The sequence below is a fragment of the Trichoderma harzianum genome, assembly GCF_003025095.1.
Source record: "Trichoderma harzianum CBS 226.95 unplaced genomic scaffold M431scaffold_26, whole genome shotgun sequence".
In the NCBI taxonomy this organism is placed as follows: domain Eukaryota; kingdom Fungi; phylum Ascomycota; class Sordariomycetes; order Hypocreales; family Hypocreaceae; genus Trichoderma; species Trichoderma harzianum.
This window is the reverse complement of record NW_020209274.1, coordinates 197,590-218,541: the sequence shown is the minus strand read 5'-3', so window position 1 is coordinate 218,541 and position 20,952 is coordinate 197,590. Positions and strand designations below refer to the sequence as shown.

At 47.2% G+C, this 20,952-nt stretch overlaps 5 protein-coding genes and 1 pseudogene across 6 annotated transcripts; 5 read left to right on the top strand and 1 right to left on the bottom strand.

Annotated features, from left to right (window-relative positions):
* Positions 1-2,426: 2,426 nt before the first annotated feature.
* Positions 2,427-2,802, top strand: M431DRAFT_501254 (hypothetical protein; the record flags this gene model as incomplete). The annotated part of the gene is made up of 2 exons (XM_024918000.1): positions 2,427-2,541; positions 2,612-2,802. 2 exons carry the CDS (start codon positions 2,427-2,429, stop codon positions 2,800-2,802), a joined length of 306 nt encoding a protein of 101 aa, XP_024768025.1.
* Positions 2,803-4,401: 1,599 nt separating this feature from the next.
* On the top strand, positions 4,402-4,629 carry M431DRAFT_329316 (annotated as a pseudogene; the record flags this gene model as incomplete). The annotated part of the gene is made up of 1 exon: positions 4,402-4,629. A coding segment is annotated over one exon (228 nt), but the record flags the coding sequence as incomplete, so codon positions are not given.
* Positions 4,630-5,239: 610 nt separating this feature from the next.
* M431DRAFT_513749 (hypothetical protein) lies at positions 5,240-6,151 on the top strand. Its single transcript, XM_024920090.1, has 3 exons — positions 5,240-5,441; positions 5,504-6,018; positions 6,082-6,151. Exons 2-3 carry the CDS (start codon positions 5,504-5,506, stop codon positions 6,086-6,088), a joined length of 522 nt encoding a protein of 173 aa, XP_024768024.1. The 5' UTR covers positions 5,240-5,441; the 3' UTR covers positions 6,089-6,151.
* A 2,009-nt stretch (positions 6,152-8,160) lies between these two features.
* M431DRAFT_21392 (hypothetical protein) lies at positions 8,161-8,733 on the top strand. The gene is made up of 2 exons (XM_024913487.1): positions 8,161-8,334; positions 8,395-8,733. The coding sequence occupies exons 1-2, from the start codon at positions 8,194-8,196 to the stop codon at positions 8,431-8,433; spliced, it is 180 nt and encodes a 59-aa protein (XP_024768023.1). The 5' UTR covers positions 8,161-8,193; the 3' UTR covers positions 8,434-8,733.
* Positions 8,734-9,437: 704 nt separating this feature from the next.
* On the top strand, positions 9,438-14,593 carry M431DRAFT_547019 (hypothetical protein; the record flags this gene model as incomplete). Its single annotated transcript, XM_024921241.1, has 13 exons — positions 9,438-9,659; positions 9,756-10,293; positions 10,377-10,597; positions 10,657-10,936; positions 11,010-11,243; positions 11,326-11,573; positions 11,619-12,056; positions 12,122-12,284; positions 12,345-12,731; positions 12,796-12,919; positions 13,294-13,358; positions 13,417-14,035; positions 14,131-14,593. The coding sequence occupies 13 exons, from the start codon at positions 9,438-9,440 to the stop codon at positions 14,591-14,593; spliced, it is 4,002 nt and encodes a 1,333-aa protein (XP_024768022.1).
* A 977-nt stretch (positions 14,594-15,570) lies between these two features.
* Positions 15,571-19,848, bottom strand: M431DRAFT_10990 (hypothetical protein; the record flags this gene model as incomplete). Its single annotated transcript, XM_024911732.1, has 7 exons — positions 15,571-15,848; positions 15,960-16,933; positions 16,998-17,310; positions 17,378-18,701; positions 18,778-18,995; positions 19,067-19,451; positions 19,540-19,848. The coding sequence occupies 7 exons, from the start codon at positions 19,846-19,848 to the stop codon at positions 15,571-15,573; spliced, it is 3,801 nt and encodes a 1,266-aa protein (XP_024768021.1).
* Positions 19,849-20,952: the final 1,104 nt, after the last annotated feature.

Below are 20,952 nucleotides of genomic sequence, written 5' to 3'. Positions count from 1 at the left end.
GATCGCCAATAGCTGGGTTGAGTCCAGTCGACTTTGCACGGAGTATTAGGCGCTTCATTGACGCTGGGGCAGCGACAGCCATATTCCCAGGAGCATGTCAGATCCAACTTGATTGGTCTGATTCGCATCTCCAGCTTGAGATGTTGGTCGATTTCGAGCGGGGCTGCTCAAGAATTTCGGACTCCGAAATTGATGTTGGCCCTTTCATTCACTACCAGTGGTGAGATTCGGTCGGCCGGTGGAGATTTTGTTAGAGGGTGTCACTGTTGGGGCTCGCATGATCAATAGTCGGTTGGTCGGGATTCATTCTTTAGTCAGAAACGGGTGAATTAGTCTGACTGAGTACAGAGTATCGCGTGTAACAACAGTCCCTTAGCTGAGATGGCTATTATAATAACAGACATCTCTCAGGACATTTTGGAGTTCTGCAAAGGAGAGGAAGGAACTGCTACAGCTTAATAGAGGGAGCTGGGGTGGGAAATAGGCTTGGGCATTTCAAGACTAAACTGTAAATTAGCTTAATTGTCATAGACATAGAACGGCAACTCACGGTAAGCCTATAGGGTACTCTATTAAATCCCTTCTTCTTCTTTATCAGAGGTCTCCTGGTTAGACTGTAAGTATTGCTGTAAGCTCGGAAAGGTAGAGGTAGACTTACTGGGTGTAGGTAAAAGGAAAAGAATATTCGCTGCCATTGTCGCTATTATCCCGACTGACGTTGGCATATAAAAGAGTCTTTACTGCCGTTATCGTCGCTGTTATCGCCTTCATCCAGGTTCACGCTAACAGTATAACCGCGTTAGAGGACCTGTAGCGGATTAGTCTTGGGTAGTTTTAGTTGAGAGGGATAAGTAAACAATAGGTTTCCCTTCGCATCCTGTCCCAGCACTTGAACCTCACATAGTCGTTGGAGTGCTGGCTAGTAATTCTCTTTTATTATTTTACCTTCCACCGTCGCCCGTGTCCCTCGCCGCCGCCCAGCCGAAAGTCAATTGCCGTCGCACATACACCATAGATGCTGACGTTTGTGGGGGGAAAAGACTACTCGCTGCCAGTTGATCGGACATAAACTCATTGGTGCTTGTTGTACGGGCTTGGGGGGCAGTATGGAAGCGTTTGGCACTTACAACAGAAACTATCAGAAACATAGTATCATGATCTCAAGTACAAGAGTTGGAGAAAGAGCACTGGTCTTCCCTATCTCAAAATGGCACGCGAAATGACAATGTACAACGTGGACGCGATCTTCATCTAGCTGGCACAATTCCTCCTATTCTGTTATGCGTGGCATGTAGCTAAGCTTGCCCTTTTGTCTCATCTTGAGTATCCGGCATGTGCCATATCTCTGTATCACCTGTGGCCTCCCTTCCTTCTCACAGCCCAGTTCTATCTCTCTTGCGGGGAGAGGGTTCTTATCGCTTGCCAAACAGCAAGCCGGCCATGTCTCATACGAGGTGGCCGCAGCCATATCGGGGCTGATCTCGCTATGTGTATGGCCATCAACGGAGCCACATAGGGACAGGTCGTCGTCGGAGAGAAGGGAACTGACAGAAGGCCGCAGATCTGAAATGGAGAGGGTCGCTCGACGAGGCCAGGATGGAGAGGCACACGTCACGTTATGGGCGTCGAGGTTGCTCAGAGTATTGGTTATGTCGAGAGATAGATTGGCCATGAAGCTCCAAGTCTCGTGCACGTTGCCCTGTTCACAGCATGGACATCTATGATATGTACAAAGCTAGGTGGGAAAAAGACGACAGATAATGAAGAGCAAACATTTATCGTTCTTCTACGCGCCGTACAAGCGACACGCACATGCAGTTGTACGAGGTTTTAATCCCAGGAAATTATGATTCGATTACACAGGTGCCATGGCCAGAGGCACAAGCGGATTGCAATCTCAAGTGGCAAAGGCATAGACGCTGTTCGGAGTTGCACCGATTGGCCCAAGTCATTAGCTAAAGGTGACCATTTACACCGCATTTGGTTTGCTTTGCAGGTCCCTCTTCTCAATGACGCACGTTGAACGAGTGCTCAGAGAAATGGCTGCAGGCGCAGCGTTCGGGAACTAATGAAGCTAGGGGTTCGTTCCAACTTTACCAGAAACTCGGAGGAGAGTCTCCACTAGATGTGATTGGCTCGAACTAATGAATGAGACGTGCGCTGCTTTAGGTGATGGTGACGTACGAGTACAGGATTGATGGTAATTACCTTATGGTTCTGAGAAACATGGTCCTGTGAAGCGGGCTTACTCCCAGTCTCTGACGACACAGCGTGGCGAAACTGCCGACGTTTAAAAAAACTTATAAACCCAGAAATCGACATGTTCATGTCAACTGCCCTGCTTTGGATCATCCGTAAACATTCCATAATCTCCCACACCAGTACATCTTAGAACTGCCACATCCAAAATAATTCCCATCGGCGCGATGGAGTGGGCTAAGAAGACATACAACGAGCAATACGAGTCGTGGGTACCGTGGCTGGAGGATATCTATCTTCGATGGTTCACAAAAGACAATAAAGCCAGCTACACGACCAAGAGTAAGTTGGATTCTGCAAATCCTGCATCTAACAGCACATGGATCCCACGCCAACGTTGATATCTACTCAGGCAACTTGGATAAGGCCAAAGTTACGAACATTGAGCAAGTTGATTCCCTACAAGACGGCGTTAACGACCTTGGGGCTTCCCAGATTGGCCAGGGTGGTCTCTTGCACTCGGCTGGAGACTTGGTATCAAAACATGGTCTGACTCGCTCTGAGCGCCAAGGAAATGACGACCAGGGCGGATACATAATTTGATGTGTTCCTGGAGCCAATATCATTGCCAGGACTGCCAAAGGGTTAGCCTGGCCGCCACCAAAGGCAGTCAGCTACGTTGGTAACCTCATAGGAGTAAGAGAGTAAGAGGAGTGCCAGAAAAGGAGCAAATAAGGAATCTTGACAAGATTGAACAATATCTTTCAAGGAGCACGGAATGAGTGATATTAGCCTATCTGAATGTTTCTTGATCTTTACATTGTTAGTTTGTTACGCTAGCTAGGCCAAAGGCCATCCTGCCTCAGAGGATATATATTTTGCTACTGCTTTGCAGATCCAAACTATATTATGCCAAAAGAATCAGTCAGCCCAGTATGTCCTATGCACCAAATTGTTCAAGATATACAAGAGAAAGCGATGAAGAAGGGTATCCCTCTTTGCCATGAGACATATTTGCGACTAGGAAAAGCAAGAGAGGTATGGTGCCTTGTTGCGGGTAGTAGACAATGGTATGAAGACACATATGTAAAATCTCCTCAGAAGTAGATGTCATTTGTGTACATCTCTGTCTAGATGCACTTTGGCAGCGAGTACCCAACCGTTGAAGATGACCCTCTTCACAAACAGCACATCATCGCAGCTAATCACGTCCGCGCGACAATCGTGATTTCGCCCTGTGGTGATCAATTCTTCAAGCTGGATTCCCGGCTTGCCCCTGGCGCCTGAAGTAGTTGTCCGGGGTCAATAACGACGGAGGAAAACGACCGACATGGCGGTCAAAGTTCAAAGTTGACTCGTTTTTAAGAGCGCGATAAAAGAGAGGGTCGGTGCCTCGATCAGGCACAGGAGCATTATAGGGCGGGCAGGGCGATGTAGCTGTAGGATCAGCTTCTTCGCTACTCCGCACACAATACTCATACGTAGTGATGCTAAATGGTGACGTCGTTTGTTAGGTCCATCAACCTTGATTCTAGCCTAACACCATTGCGTACGCTCAACACGCGGTTCATAGAGGGCAAAGCCACCCCCGCTTTGTTATCGTTGCATCCCGGTAGGAACCGTCCTGCAGCTCAGACGCAGAAAAACTAATCAATGGTAGAGGAAGACCAAATCTGGTCTGTCTAGATGCTGCCAGACAGAGTTGCCCTCTTTCGAGCTGGCGATACAGTCCTCTTTCAAGCTTGTCGGACACGATTGGCTGGGGCAGATTCGTTGCCATGAAGGCTCACAGAGAAAGAGAAAGAGCAGGAGGCCTGCAAACAAGGCACCCTTTGCTTAACAGAGCGTTGAGCTTAACCCGAGGCCAAATAAACTCACCAATACTCACATGTAATGATAGGGTCTACAGGGCGAAGACATGGCATAAGGCCGCTCATAGTCACAAATGACCGGGCCACATATCTCTTCATGCGCCCGATGCACAGGAATAACATATTGTGCATTTGTCTTCTCTTCTTCTCTTTGCCTTCGTGCCAATATAGGTTATGGCTGAACTCGCCAAACGAAACATGCGCGTCAACGCGCACTAACCTAGTCTCTGATAGTAGTGATTCCGTATGCCCAAAAATTTCCGCCGCAGCCTCAAAGGGCCTTGCTCTATCCACTCTATTATCTACATTGTCCTCTAACGCAGTGTTTGATCGAGTTTTAGCACAACCTATTGCTTTGTTTGGCTCGCCACGATAAACGCATCATTCATTGCGGGCCTCAGGGCGAAGAAGCGCTCATCCTCTCCTGACCCCCCAGGGTCCTATGATGCGCTTGAGCGCGTCCCTGCGGCCCCTATACTGGACTACTCCTGTATTCATATTCACAAAGAACCAATTAGAATTAGAGAGATCGATAAAGATTGTGCTAACGAGACCGAGACACTGCTTGGTGGCCGTCAACTGCCTTATTTAGGTGCGCAAAAATAACTGGAAATAGGCTTTTATTAAGTTATTGCGGCTTGTATGGAGTTTTGTTATTCCCCTGCCATCTGTCAACGCGATCAATCTTTCTTCTCGAAAAGTATTTCTTGATAATAATATAACGCTTAAGACAAACTTCTCCTGCCCCTCGGATGTGGCATTCTACTTCTTCTGAGCGCCGATAGCCTAACCAACTCCGCTAGTGGTTGGAATCCCGCGACCGTCAATTATACAATGACCAAATCACGAGTCCTTTTCGGAGTTGCAATATAATAGCGTTGGCAGATGGGCTTCTTCTCTATTCACTCCGGGTGATTCGCGTCTATTGAGCACCTCTCCTCCACTGAGAAAAAGACTTGCCCCAGCCTGCTAAATCATCCCACCTTTATTGCCATTTTACCTAGGAAAACTACTTTTTTAGGGAATTGCTGACGTCATGTTTCTGGTATGCTGTGATGACATGGCGATGGCGTTCCTAAACCTAAACTGATGGAGTACTCTGCAATCACTTTAATGCACGCACTCCTGCAGTACTACACAGGTTGAACGTCCCCAAGGTTTGGTTCGACATATAACGGTCATAAAAACCTTCAATTTGCTTATCCGGCATTACCATAATGTACCTTTTCGCCACCTTTATTTGAGCTTATTACATCGACCTCACCAAATCTCATTGCAAGTCCGAAACCATTCCCACATTCTCACATACCCTAAGCACCTCTGCAAAGGAAAAGGAAAAAATAACTCCCATAGCAACCCACGTCATCCAAGGTCAGAGTTATAACTGGAAACTCACTCGCACACGTTAGACTGACTGTTAGTACTACAATAAGATGGAGGAACAACACAGCGACCGCACGTTCTTACAGGATGCAGACCAGACAGCGCAGCCGCGAGCTGATAAAGCTAGAGAGAGGAAAAAAAGTGTTGGTAAAGAAGAGAGCGATCCTGGAGGCGCCGAGAGCAATGTAGGATCCAAGTATTTGAGCCCTGATGAAGATGAGGAGAAGAATCAGGACGAGCCTGAGATCCCTGGCCAAGCTAAGTCAGCATTGCCTCAAACCACCAAGAGTCGGTCCACTGGGCCGGCATGGGAGAAGAAACAGAGATCCTATGATGGCATCCTGGCCGAGGAGGATAAATCTGGGGCAAAGATGGCCTTGAGCCAGCAAGAGATTCCGCCTCCACGGCGGCGGCGGCGACAGCAGATACGACCACAGCCTGACGAGCAGCCGGAGCCAAAGAAAGGCAATGACAATAGTGCACTAAGGTTGCGGCTGGACCTAAACCTCGAGATAGAGATTGAACTCAAGGCGAAGATCCACGGAGATCTCACTCTGACCCTACTGTGAGTATCTTCTTCTGTGAATAAGCTGTCCAACTGTGCTAATATGTCATTAATATGGCTCAGAAATTAGGTTTAATTTATATTTTTAAGAATCCAGGTTGTATATATTATACCATTCAAGTAATTTAATACTCTACCCTTGATTATTTACATGTATGCATTACCACATTCTCCTGTCAGGTCAGTATGTAATGTTGCTCCCATATTTTGGGGACTTAGTAAAGTACTGCTGTGCAGCAAATTTAGCGCACTATTAGACCTTTATACGCAATGCCTCCTAGGGTATTCTAGCTTGTGCCTAAGAATTTCGGACTCCGAAATTGATACGGTGGCGAAATTCGGTCGAGTACGACCATCAAGGCTTGGATGATCGCTGGGTTAATGCGACTGAACGGAATATCGCATCTTGGAACAGTCCCGTCCTTAGCTGAAATGGCTACTCATTATGACAACGGACATCTCAGGGTTTTTGGAAGCTCCGTAGGCTATGAAGCACTAAGCGGGAGGCCACCGCCATCTACCATTTCACCCTCTGGTGATACGCTGGAACTACCCGGTACCTGCGTGCATCTTGCGTGCATCTTGCTTGCAGCACATATGTGCAGCAGCACTGGTTATCAATAGATTCCTATGCGTAGAAAATGTAGATATTCAACAACTTGAAGACATTATAATCGGTAAAGACATTGTACGACGCACTTGTATTAGATATAGGTAAGTACTAAGGCAGTGCCGGCTGCAAAGGGAAGCGGGTTGCGGCGTCTTAGATATGAGGTATCTAGATACACAAATTCACAGAGGTCTTGGTCGATCTTAGCAGCAATCGCAATAATCAAGGCACAATAATAGTTTGATGAATAGATAAATATTGGTATCTTAGATACACATGGCCCTATCACGCACTTATAATGGGTATTATTGGAAATAATGTGTATGTCACGCATCGACACAACCCTCGTACCCTTTATCGCCGCCTACATAGAACGCCATTCCACCCAATATTGGCATCAAGAAAATCTGCCCGCCATTGAAGTCTTTGAAGCCAGCCTTGATATCTACGTCCTATGTGTCTCGTTAGTAGTTGATATGGGGGCTGGCTTTGCGCGCCGCGACAAAGAGTCGGGACAGCCTTAGCCAGGGTGTAGAGGAAATTGGGGATGATACGAAAAGAGAAAAGCAATTGACATCACGCGCCACCATTACATATCAAGACATAGGGAGACAAAAGAAAAGAGAACTCTACTGACTCAACGCGCGTAGACTAGCGATCAATACAGCGCTGGCCAGAAGTCAGAGGTGAGGATGTGAAAGGTAAGAGGAAATACTGACATCACACGCCATGACTATATATCACGACAGCGTAAGCCAGGGGCCACTGGAGAGAGGATGGGGGAGGGAATACTGACATCACATGCCATGACTGTTTATCACGACAACGTGTGCCAGGGGCCACCTGAAAAAGGAAGGGGGGGAAGAGGTAGGAGAGAATCAGTGTAGTAGATAGATAGGGGGGTACCCTTTCCCATGAATTGTTCAGTCAGTGTCGCTGATCGATGATAGTCAGACTCCAAGTACCTACCTCTCGACAGCTTGTTTTTTTCTTTTTTTTAAACAATGTCAATTCACCATGCGTAAGTTTGACGCATCCCACATGCACATGGCCGACCCATTCCTTTGGATCGCTCCCGATGCTTGTTCCTGGATTTACGACAGCCCCTTCGATCTTGTACCTGTTTTTGTCCAATCAATGTCTAGTTCCTGTCTGATCTTTGTCTTAGCTCGTGCTGCTGCTCCCGCCCCTCGTCCACGCCCGGCCGTAAGTCGAATGCTGTCCCACATACCCAGCACTTGTGCGCCACGAAAGCTGACAATGCGGTACAAGACCACGCGCTTCCAATGGGTCTGTGCGACCCTGATGTTTTGGGGCTTCCTGCTCTTCTTGGCCTGGCTCTGCCAGGCTTTTTTTGACTATAAAGTCCGGCTTCGTGCCGTGACTGGCGTTTGCCCGGCCCCGGCCCCGGCCCCAGCCCCAGCCCCCGCCGCCACCACCAACGTTGCCATCACCGATGGCGTTTCTGCCGGGCGCCTTTTGGCGCCTTTTTCTTCGTCCGTCCGTGGGCTTCTCGCCCCCCCCCCCCTGCCGCCGATACTGCCGTGGTGCCCTTTGGGGCGGTGATGGCCCCTGTCTGGGGAGTGATGGCCTCGGCCATCAATGCCTTTGCCGGCGTGGGACGCCCCCTGGCCGAGAACCAGGTGAGGCTTGTCGGCCTCGTGAATTTTATGTTCCCGAGGGCTGGCCCCCTGGTGACGTTTGGGGTATGTACTCACTGCGTTTTCATTCATGTATCCTTTGTAATTGTACTAACTGTTTCATAGGCCCAAGCTTTTTATATGTTGTTGTATGGGAGGGCCTAATGCCCTAGACGTTTCTTTGTTGTTTGGCCTGGAGGGCAGGTTTTTTTTTTTTTTTCGTGGTAATATATTGCTTTGTCTGGTCTGGTCTCAATCCATTCGTTTCTCAGATTCCAAGATGAATAGACCGGTAGTGATAATATCAGAACATATGGAGTACCTGTATTGAGAGAGTGGTGATAGTAGCATATACTACAGCAACATATCACTAGTAGCGGATACTAGAGGAAAGTTCGAACTAGTAGCAGGAACTAGATGAAACTGTAAATAGTAGGAGATACTAGAATGCAATGCCAATAGTAGCAGATAATTAATTATAATATTAACAGTAAAGGATAGTAATGATAGTAGCAGATACCTAAACTAGCGGGTATTCACGAGTTCTACCTAGGTTTCGTACTAATAAAATAAGTACTCGGTAAAACAATCAGAGGCCTCCCTTTACATTCTGTTCCAAGACTTAAAACTTCGCACAGTCGCCGGGTGCTGGATAGTCGACTAAGTACTGGTCAGTATCCCCTCCTTTTTTCTTAAGTTTCAACACATTTCTCTGTCTGTCCTGATCTCAGTCCGTCGAGTTTCTCCTTATATACTTGTCTAGCGTGTTCGAAATCCCATGCAGTGATTGTGGTTGTCCCTCCAGCTAGAATAGTAGCACCGGTGGGCCGAGGCACAATTTCGGACTCCGAAATCAGGCGCCACCACAGTGTTATCAGAAGCGTTTATTCAGGATCTATTCTGCGCCTTTTATCTTTGTATAGCTTTTGTATCTGCACTTCATGTATATAAAATGGTAGGTGAATATGCAATTAGATGCCGGATTCAGATAGAATTTCGGACTCCGAAAGTAAATACTACCGAAGTGCTGTCATAAGCCTTAATTCAGGCTCTGTTCCGCATTGTTCTTCACTTTATAATGACTGTCCTTCATTTGCAACGTCAGATAGATAGACATGTAATTGACCTGGGGTCGACTCTTTCAACACTTCTGCTGAATCAGTCGAGATATGGACCTAATAACAGCGACCTGTCCAAGCGGCGCCGACGCCTCTTTCGGTCCACGAGTGAATGCTGCCTGTCGCGGTTTCGACTTTACGATACAATTTGAAGATATTGTACTAGCTTGCTTACCATCATCATTATTTTTGCTTCTACTTCCATTGCCTGCATGGCAGTTATGGAAGGCGCATCGTTGTGTTAAGAGATCTACATTGCTGTTTATCAAGCTCGTATGTTTATTCAGTGACTCTTAAATTTACATCCTCTGCTTTTTTTTTTAAATACGCTTCCGGTTCACTCTGACTTATCGGTACCTTTGTGCTCAGGTAACTCTCGGGTGTTTGTTGGCCTACCAAATTGCTTTCCTCGTCTTGAGGGCATCAGGCTCTCATCATGACCGAGCCCCTGCCTCACTCGCATCAGATATTTTGCAGGTTCTTACAGTATTCAGCGCCCTTGTCTTGTCCTACATAAACCACTGCCGTTCAATCCGTCCTTCGACAATACTAGTCCTGTATTTATCGGCGCGTACCATAGCAGATATAGTTCGTGTAAGAACATTATGGCTGATCCCAGAAGCGAGAAACTCGAGTATCGTCCTCACGCTGAGCCTTGTTTTTACTCTGATCGCATTGGTCTCAGAGTCAATGGAAAAGGATGATATCCTAATAGGATCAGTTAAAAAGCCAGGTACTCCGGAACCATTCAGCGGGTTCTGGAAACAAGCCACATTTGCATGGCTTGCTACAACTTTTCGCCGCGGCTATACTCAAGTGCTCTCCGTAGAGGACCTTCCAGACTTAGATCCGAAACTCGATAGTGGCATTATCGGGAGGGAGTTGGCAAACACTTGGGCCAAAACCAGTATGTCAAAAGACTCCATATTTGTTGCTTCATTATGCCATGAAGACATAATGAACATAAACGCTGACACAGATAATGTCTAGGAAACAAATCTGCGAAGTATGCGCTCTTTCGAGTATGCTTGAATGCATACCTTGCCCCTTTCCTATCCGGAGTGTTGCCACGCCTCTGTCTCACTGCCTTCACCTTCTGCCAGCCCTTTCTCATTAACGCAATTGTCACTTGGGTTGGCTCTGCGGATGCTTCCATGGCCTTTGGTAAGGGCCTAATAGGAGCTACCGCCCTCACTTACATTGGCATGGCTGTAAGCTATCACAAGGAAGAATCTGCAGACATTGGGATTAGAGACTGACCAGCACTAAGGTATCGACAGCCCTGTATGAGTATCGCACGATCCGTTTTGTAATCCGCTTGCGTGGTGGGCTAATCTCTCTCATCCACGGCCAAACCGCCCGCGCCCGGAGCGTGGATCTTGGTAATATCACGGCAATCGCTTTAATGGGGACAGATGTAGAGCGTATCACGGTTGCTTTCAGGTATATCCATGAAGTTTGGGCTTGCTGCATTGATATCGCGATAGCAGTCTACCTTCTAGAGAGGCAGGTCGGTGTGGCTTGCGTCATGCCTGTTGTCATCATCTTGGGTAAGTAAAAATTGCTCAATCTTATAGAGAAATCTGGAAGACATAACTAATTCTGTGTTTCTGCATCATACAGTTTTCATCGGGGCCACTCTTCCGCTCTCTGCTTCTACTAGCACCGCGCAGCGGCTATGGGTGGAAAAAGTGGAAGATCGCCTGCGCCTAACCTCGCACGTTCTAGAGAATATCAAGGCTGTCAAGATGCTGGGATTTTCCGAAAAGTTATCGTCTATAATTCAAGGGCTTCGTCACGCCGAAATAGTGGCTTCTGCTGCATTTCGCAAGCTGTTGATTTGGAGAATTGTGCTCTGTAAGCATTTCCCCAGTACCTCCATCTAGCAAAGATGGAGGACCCATCACTACATTAACGTATAATAACTGACCATAAATAGCCCAATCGCCCACTGATCTTGCTCCGATAGCGACTTTTACTCTATATGTAATTATTGCGTTGATCCGGAAGGACAATTCTCTACTCGCTGCGCAGGCTTTTACTTCGTTGTCATTGGTGGCTCTGCTAACGACACCTGTTTTGACGCTTATCCAATCAATACCCGCCGTAATCCAGTGTATGGGATGTTTCGATAGGATGCAAGAATATTGCAGTGTCCCATACGCACCTGATATATCTGATTTACAGGTAAACAGCACGGAATCTTTCGGCGGGCCCTCTGTGGACCTTGAGAAGGTATCTATAGGATCACACCCACATGAAGATCTCGTGGAGTTTCACAACCAAAACTTTGGATGGAAAGATGTCAAAAACCCTGTTTTGCGCAACATCGATCTTAGTATCAAGCACGGAGCTTTTACTGCCATCGTCGGTCCCGTCGGCAGCGGAAAGTCAACTCTTCTAGAGAGTATTCTTGGAGAGTCTTTGGCTACCGAAGGTTCCACAAAGAGAAATTTTGCCACGATTGGCTACTGTTCGCAGACACCATGGCTTCAGAGCCATACAGTTCGTGAGAATATTATTGGCAACATGGACTTTGACAAAGATTGGTACAAAACGGTGATCTGGGCATGCGGAATTGAAGAGGATCTATCGCGACTTGCCCAGGGTGATAAAACACCTGTTGGCAGCAACGGGTTAAACTTGAGTGGTGGGCAAAAGCAAAGGATTGTAAGTCAAGCACATGTGTCTGACTATTTATTTTTGGATTCGGAAACTAAATTGAAGCTGAATAGAGCTTGGCGCGGGCTTTATACTCACGATGCAGAGTTGTTATTCTTGACGACGTCTTCAGTGGGGTTGATGCTGCAGCCACGGAGAAGATTGCTTCACGTTTATTTGAAGCAAACGGACTCTTTCGAAATATGAGAACCACCGTTGTTTTTACAACACACTCAAGTAAGGAAAAGTTTACATCCAAAATGAAATACACATGTTTAATCTCTAATTTTCTGATAGGCCTTCTCCTTCCATACGCAGATCAAATCGTCGTCTTGGCTGACGGTCGGATTTCTGAGAAAGGTGCTCTAAAGGATCTAATAGCTAGCAGTTCTTACATTCAAGCCATGAACGTTAAAACATCCTCCGCATGCAACGAAGAGATCGTGGCGTCGGACGAGAAAGCCTCAACCCGTGGCTTCTCTCATATTATAGGCGTCGATGAAGAAGAAGAGAGTGTTCCAGACTCAGCTGAGTCAACGCTGAATGAGTTATCAGAAGACGATACCGCTCGTCAAAAGGGTGATTTTTCTGATTATATATACTATCTAAGAGCGACAGGCTTACCTGTGGTTGCCGGTTTCTTCGGAACGGTCGCTTTCTGGGCCTTCTGTCGCCAGTTTCCAAGTACGTCTAGCGGTGATACGGTTTCCATTACTCATGATTTGAGTCATGCTAACTTTATATGTAGCTGTATGGGTCGACTGGTGGACAGCAGCAAATGAACGAAACCCTGAGGCTGGAGTCGGCATGTACCTCGGCATATACGCATTTCTCGGCATCATTGGTGTAGTCTTCATGACTTGTGCTTGCTGGTTCGTCGTCCGCGTGCTCAATTTTCACATCACATACTGATTACGAGCATAGGCTCATGTTTATTAACATGGCATCAAAATCTTCATTACGCTTACATGAGGACGTTTTGAATGCGACATTGAAGTAGGTTATCATCTCCATTCACTCACAACAACATGCTTCCTGCAGCTTATATCTAGGATGACCGGCTAACATAGGACATAGAGCACCTTTTCAGTTTTTCCAACTCGTCGACATTGGCAATATTACTAACAGGTAAGTCAGCTTCACAATCACGTTTTCTCTATCAGTTGTTACTCTATCCATAGAACTTGAGATGCTTTCATTTTATTGGTCTTTGCAAATTTCTGACTTTGGATGTTGGATGCCTTAGGTTTAGCCGAGACATGGACTTGATCGATATGGATCTCCCCATGCAGGCACTAAATTTCGTTGCCGGTACGTCTTCATCTCCGGCAGTGTTCCTGATATCATGTCTAATTGTGCATTGGGATAGCAACTGGTACCTGTACAGCTCAGATCGTTATACTGGCTGTATATGCCAAATATTTGGCAATCACCATCCCTTTTGTCGCTGGTCTTGTTTACATCACGCAGAAGTTTTATCTTAGGACTTCACGACAGTTGCGACTTCTGGATATCGAAGCAAAGGCGCCTCTATATACTCACTTCTTAGAACTTGTGAGCGGAGCGGTGACAGTTCGAGCCTTTGGCTGGCAGGCCGCTTTCGACGACGTGTGTGTATCACTGCTCAACTTCTCACAGCGACCTGTCTATCTGCTTAATTGCATTCAGCAATGCCTTCAGTTCTTTTTAGATATGATGGTGGCAGTAGTGACTATTTCTCTAATGGCCATGGTTGTTTTTATGCGCGATTCATTCGATCCGGGATCTGTCGGTGTTGCGCTAGTCATGGTCATGACTTTTAACAGCAACTTGATGCTTCTTATCCGGTTTTGGACTCTTATGGAGACTTCAATAGGTGCCATTTCGCGAATTAAGAGCTATGTGGCCACCACAAAGCCAGAAGAGATTGCTGAAGACATGCAACCACTGCCTGCTGAATGGCCTTCCACCGGATCGATTAAACTCTCCCAACTCGAAGCGGGTCACTCGTAAGTTCATTCAGTACATGTTATCTACGCGGTATAGTTTGGGGGGTGGCAGATCCAATGGTTTATTGGCTGGGATGCTAATCTATGTCGCACAGGATGACTTCGGCTCCCGTCTTAAAAAGACTTACAATGTCCATCAACCCTGGAGAGAAAATTGCTATATGTGGTCCATCAGGTAGTGGGAAAACAACATTAGCTCTTTCTCTTCTCCGAATGGTCGAAACTCAGCAAGGGAGCATCGAGATTGATGGGGTCGATCTGTCAATGCATAGCCGCTCCGAAATCCGGCAGAGACTGAACGTTGTCACGCAAGAACCGTTCATCATGCCTCGAGACGTCCGTTTCAACATCGACCCGCTCCAAAACGCATCAGATGAGTCCATGATGGCAGCATTGCAGAGATTGGGACTCTGGGACTCGATGAAAAGCGAAGGCGGCCTCGATATGCCATTGAAGACGACTTCCTGGTCTGCTGGCCAAAGGCAGCTTCTACGCTTGGCGCGTGCGATGGTGCGGAGGGGAAAAGTACTTATACTTGATGAAGCTACTAGCAGGTAAGGTCTTCTTTACCACATACGCGAAGGCGGCGTGCTCTTTCCAGGCATCGGGTGGCAACCTGCTCCGTTGAATCTATTATTGAGAAACGATTTCTAACTGCTCTATTCGGATTTATAGTGTTGATAACGCTACCGAAGAAACGATACAAGATATCATAGAGTCGGAGTTTGCAACTCATACAGTGTTATCAGTTTTACATCGGCTACGATACATTCACCGCTATGATCGAGTGGCCGTGCTGGATGCAGGTGTCTTGGTTGAATTCGATACTCCAGCAGCCTTGTTATCTCGAAATTCGAGGTTCGCAGAACTGTATCATTCTGGAAATCGCACATAGAGACTAGTGGATAGATAATGGTAAGAAAATTGCCCACTGCTGGTATTGGGTCACTTGTCCCGTCGGTTTCGAGTCATACGCAATTAGAATTGTACGATATATCAGCATTGCGGCAGTTAAAAATTATGCGCCGGAGAATGGAGCGTACATATATATAAGCGTGTTAGAAATAGACATCCATTAACTTTGGTCGTATTTTCCTCGCCACTCATATCCCATGAATCACGGTTGGAACACGACTAGGATAGGAATCAATAGCTCTTCTTATAATATATTTATATATCACCAAGGTGAAGCTATATACTTCATTCAACCGCGCTCACTTTACCGGCGCGATATCTTCGTCCGTCTTGTATGAGCCAGGATGGAGGATTTGCATTGCCTACCTAATAGAGACCACTAGTGTTTCCCTCACCTCGCCTGTGAATATGAAGTAGGTTCTATCCCTCCTAGATGACTTTTACTATTAGTCATGTATGGTTTGTCCTGGTGTTTGACGGAAAGTGTTCTTGATCGAAGATCTTGATGAGGCTGTGTGGCGACGGCTCATTTGGCGATAGCAATGTAGCCAAAATTCCTTTTAAATAAATATTTGCCACCAGGCTGATGTTGGAACAATTACCTCTGACGGTGAAATAGGTCAGCGCCTGTTATGTTTCCGCGCCACAGCCAATGCAGAGCGTATTGCTCCCTCTCCGTCTCGAGCAATAGCTTGGTAAAAGTGGCTATCCTGCTGGCGTAGCAGGTCTTCTGGTACGCCACTTTCAACAATCCGTCCAGCATCCACTGTGATGATGCGGTCCATCCATGCGAGCGTGGCAGCACGATGAGCAACGGATACCACAGTTGTCTCGGCAGGCAAAGCTTCCAGCGCGTCCTGAAGGGCTGCTTCAGCCGTGAAATCAACATTTGCCGAAGCTATTCCAAGAAATTTCATGTCAGTTTCGCATGTTCAGGGTCTATTCATGTCTGCTCATGGATATAGAATAGACGGTAATAGAGGGGGGGGGCTTTGACGTAATCACTCACCTTCATCAACCAGCAAAATCCGAGGCTCCATTAATAGCACACGAGCTGCGCAAAGAAGTTGGCGCTGTCCAGCTGAAATGTCCGATGCCTCAGAGGTGAGCTCCTTGGACAAATCTTCCGTTGAGCCGATCAATGATGGACTCAACTGGCATATCTTCAGTGTCTCGAGAAGTTTCTCGTCACTGTGGCGGCCAGCGGGGTCCAAGTTCTCGCGAAAAGTGCCTTTGAATAATAGAGGCTGTTGCGATAGGGTACACACAAGATCCGTTCTTAGCTTCTGGGGGTCCAATTCCGAGATGTCGGCACCACCTATCAAGATACTGCCACTGGTTACATCCACAAGTCGAGCCAATGTGGATATCAGCGTCGACTTTCCACTGCCTGTTCGACCAATAATGCCCACCCTTTCACCTCGAGACAGCACTAGGTTGACACTATCAAGAGCAGGATTTTGCCGTCTTTTGTAAATAACAGAGACGTTTTTGTACTCAATCGAGTTGAAGTCGACCGGAGGTTTGGGTGCTGCATCATTTGAGTGGTTTGGCTCCCGCGGAATACCTTCATAGTATTTCTTCAGCCGTTCGATGGAGTTCATTTCAATCTGTAGTTCAGTAATGGACCAGGTGAAGAGGTAAATGCTTTGAGAAATGGCTGTAGCATTACTGAGAGCCAAGCCTGCCTGTGTACCGGAGAGGCCCACGCTACTGTCTTGGTCGGTGTACACTACAAGCATGGCAGTAACCAAGAGAAGCAGTATGGTAGACAACTCGGCGCGAAAGGTTACCCAGGTGTCAAGAGATTTTCGACAGATCACGGCCGACATGTAAGTATCAAGCGCTCGATCATGTTTTCTGCTCATGAAGTCGCGTGCTCCAAAAGCTCGGATGGAGCTCATACCTCGAAGTGCTTCACTGACGATACTGAGGACTGGTGAATGTAAGATAGAAGCCGATCGTTGCACTTCTCTCGCAGCACTGCAATTATATATCAGTTAGCAAAGAGAGCACATGGAGAGAATGGGTAATGCAATAAACATACACAGCAAATTGTAGCTGATACCAGCCTGCGATCATCACAGACGGAATGGCGGCAGCCAGGGTTATGGGGGCAGCGGCTGCCACAAGGGCAATGGCTGCAATCAGTGCACTTCCAGCGGCAATGATACCATCAACAGAATTCATGATGAACACATCCATCGACATGACGTCGTGCGTGAACCTATTCAAGATTCTGCCAACGGGTTGACGAGAAAAATAGGCAATCGGAGCGCTGAGGACGTTGTCTACAATGGTGCTGTGGATGGTGTCGCTCGCACGAAGACTCGAAAACACCAATACGATACCAAGAAGAGCTGAAAGCCCGTTAGCTTGTGTTGAGGGACATGAAAATCTGGTTGTACTAGTAGTACAGTTACTTACCCGCAATGAAACCAGGAGAGACGGTCAAGCCTATAAAGGCTCCTAGATATTGGCTTCCTTGCAGATGGAATGCGTCGTCGATCCACCAGACGAACCAATACGATGACATTGTCTTGGCACCCGTCAAGAGGCAAACCAATGCGCCAATTGCTATAACGTCAAGAAGACCGCCAGCACAAGCAGCATAGAATTTCAGTGCAGCGAAGCTCACGGTACCCTCGGCCCGTTCTTCTTCTTCAAAGACGTCCTCGTCTGTAGAAGATGATTCGCCCACGCTGGTTACTGTTACTTCAGGCGGAGCCTTATCATCTGTGCTGAGGTTCTCCTCGCTTTCGTCACTGAAATCAGAGTCGCTATCGGCCGTATCGGCGGATTGCAGATATTTTTCGCATAGTTCGGTAGTAGCGGCAAATTCGCTGCTCGTGCCAGCCCAGGCGATCTTTTTGTCTTCAATAACAACAACATTGTCGCATCTGGGAATATAGGAGTGATGTAAAGTCACCAGGACCACAGTCTTTTCTAGGGCTCGGATAGTATCGAATAGCAATGCCCGTGTTTTGGCATCGACAGCAGCAAAAGGATCATCAAGAAGCAGTATGTCGGATTCCGAATATAGGGCCCTTGCTAATGCGATTCGCGCACGTTGACCACCACTGAGGTTGTTTCCTGACTCGCCAATAGATGTATTGTCTCTTGGGAAATCTTGATACAAGCCACAGGCACTCATGACGGTATGATAGCGAGCAGAATCAAAGGGGGCCGCAAACACGATGTTTTCCTGCAGCGTACCAGAGAAAACCCAGGCATCTTGGGAAGAGTAGGACACAGATCCTTGAACACTGCATGATCCCGACGTTGTGGTGACATCCCCAAGAATAGCTCGCAAGAATGTTGACTTTCCGGATCCAGTAGGCCCCACGACAATGGTCAGTTTGCGGGAAGGAAGAGTGAGATTTCCTACTTCGAGACCAGTGCTGGCTGATGAGGAGTTGGAATCAGAAACTGGGTGGGAGAAGGAGGCCTCTTTGAAGGTAACCAACGCCTCTTGTTCACTATTTGTGTCCTCAGCCAACTCCGATTCGTCTGCCGTTAAGAATACTTGTACCCTGCTAAAACTTGGCCAAGTAGCAAACTGTCTAGTAAAGGCTAGAGAGGCGTTGGATATTGGTTGATACAACATTCCAAAATACGTCAATGCAGGGAATACGACTGCTGCCGTCAGTTCGTGGCCCATGAGGAAATAGGCCAGAAACGCCACGCCAGCAGCAAAGCCACTCACAGCTTGATTAACAGCTGTGAAGTATCCGAAGGAAAGGACGAGATACTAAGAGATAGATGGGTCAGTAAAGTCTAGCCTTTGGTAACGGCCATCACGACCAAGAAAGGGGACATGAGCTTACGTTCCGCAGCGCTCCAGCCTGTTTGGCCCGAAACTGGCTAATTCGCTTCCTGAACACCATTTCATAGCCAAGAGCCTTGACGCTGCCGATGCCATAGAGAAGTTCTCGTAACGCACCAAGACGTCCGTCATTAGTCATAATATAAGCCCTTTGGGAATTTCGCATCCCTTTATTTGCCCAAGATTGAGATATAAATACGACAAGTACAAGTGCAAATCCTATGTTGAAGAATATTTAGTCAAGTGCGCACAACAGGAAGCTCGTCAATAAGCAATAAACTATGACTTACCAAAAAGTGCGGTTGGTCCCATGATGGTCACAGTGAGGGCACCAATACCAACGATTTGCAAGGGCGCACTCCATACGTCATGAACCTTCAGCATATAGTTTGCCAGATTGTCGGCATCAACGGAGCTCATGTTAATGATGCGCTCAGGAGGATACTCAACGCGGGCTTGTGGTGATAGCTTGATGCTCTTTTCGAATATAGCCGCACGGAGCATCAGCTCCATCCACGCATAATGAACCCTGCATAATTGATCTTTTGCGCGACCAAACACTGTGGCAGCCAAGGTCACAATTACTAGACCCCAGGCAAGCGGCGCATCATGAGGCTTCTCTAGGAGCTTGTGAAGCAGTAGAGGCGATCCTATGGTAGCCGCTGCAGATAATGCCTGGATGTGGTGAAATTAGTGACTGGAATTCTTCAAGCGGGGTTTGGGGATGCCCAAATTAGGTGTTACAAGACAAGACAATACAAACCTCCAGAATTGCTCCGCAGAAGAGCATGCCTCCCGTTTCCTTTTGCATCAAGAAGCTCAGTGCTGCTGCTGGGCGCTTCGCATATAGCGGCGCAGCTACACCGCGTAAATGAGCCGAAGCGCAAGAGAAGACGGGAAGCCATCCATCCTCCAGAGTTTTTGCCTTGCACACTCGCGATACCAGTCGACCGATCCACAGCTGGACAGGGGAGATGCTGTAAAGCAGCGGATCAGTAGCGACACTCTCGCCAGGAACAGGACCTTGACGGTCCAAGTCGTCTCTCTTAGGCGCCTGGCCTTGAGTCGCCATGATAAGAGACTTGTGCCAAAATCTGGTGTTTACAGAGCGTCAATGATGTTGACGGCACCAGCGAAAGCAAAAGGCGCTAACCAGCTGCTGTTTAATGAAACTAGTTAAAAGGCTCGATCTTGAATATTCCTTTGTTTGAGGAAAGAATGAATCCTACGGCTAAAAAATGACTGCAGAGGTAAGACACCCTCAGGGTACTTTGTGCTACATTACTATCACTCAAATCTATCTTGAACGAACCAACACCAACCGACGAACCAACGAACCAACAAATCAACAAAGCTTCAAGGTTGTCCTCGGAGTGGGCCGCATCGGAATCCGTAAAAATTGGGGCGAGTTTACTACAAAAGGACCTACCAGGATCACCCCTGAATAGGGAGACGCCACACTAGACACACGCCAACTACGAGTATGCTTATCTGACCAAGGTTCAGCTGCATGGTCGCTTGCCGCCGAACAATGCCTGGTAGGTAGGGACAGCTTACCCTACAAGAAATGAGGTCGTTTATTTTATACATGTGTATTAGTATCTACGATATAGAAACCCTCTGTGGTCAGATTTTGCTACTTGATTTATCTATTGATTCATTTTTATTTAATTCCAATTACACGAAAGACGGAAGCTAACATGTCAGAAGAAAAGTTGGTGTTGCCTGGGATTTTACTCCGAGAGTATGGTGTAAGCACAGCCGCTATAACCGCACCTCGTCATCCTCATACACGGGTAGTTTAGATTTGAACTACAGGCTATGGACTGATTTCGCAGCTTCATACGGAATCCCACGACTCAAGGAGATTAAAATTCAGAAGGATCATCGGCAACCACTTTTATTTAACTACACGAGGAAGCCCTGCCTTGCGGCTCACAGATTTCATTATCCTTGCACCTTATGCGGCATGCTGCATCCGATGTAAGCAGCTTTGGGCCTTTGACGGTGTCCGTCAGTGGATGAGCTGCCACACTTGCGGTACTTGAGAATAGATCCGGATTGCATCCCGGGGTTCTTTATATGGGGTCGAATCTTATGTAGTATGCTTTATGGAGAGTATGAACAGGGGTGCCATCGGAAGAAAAGAGTAGATTAATGCACCAGCTTGAAAGAG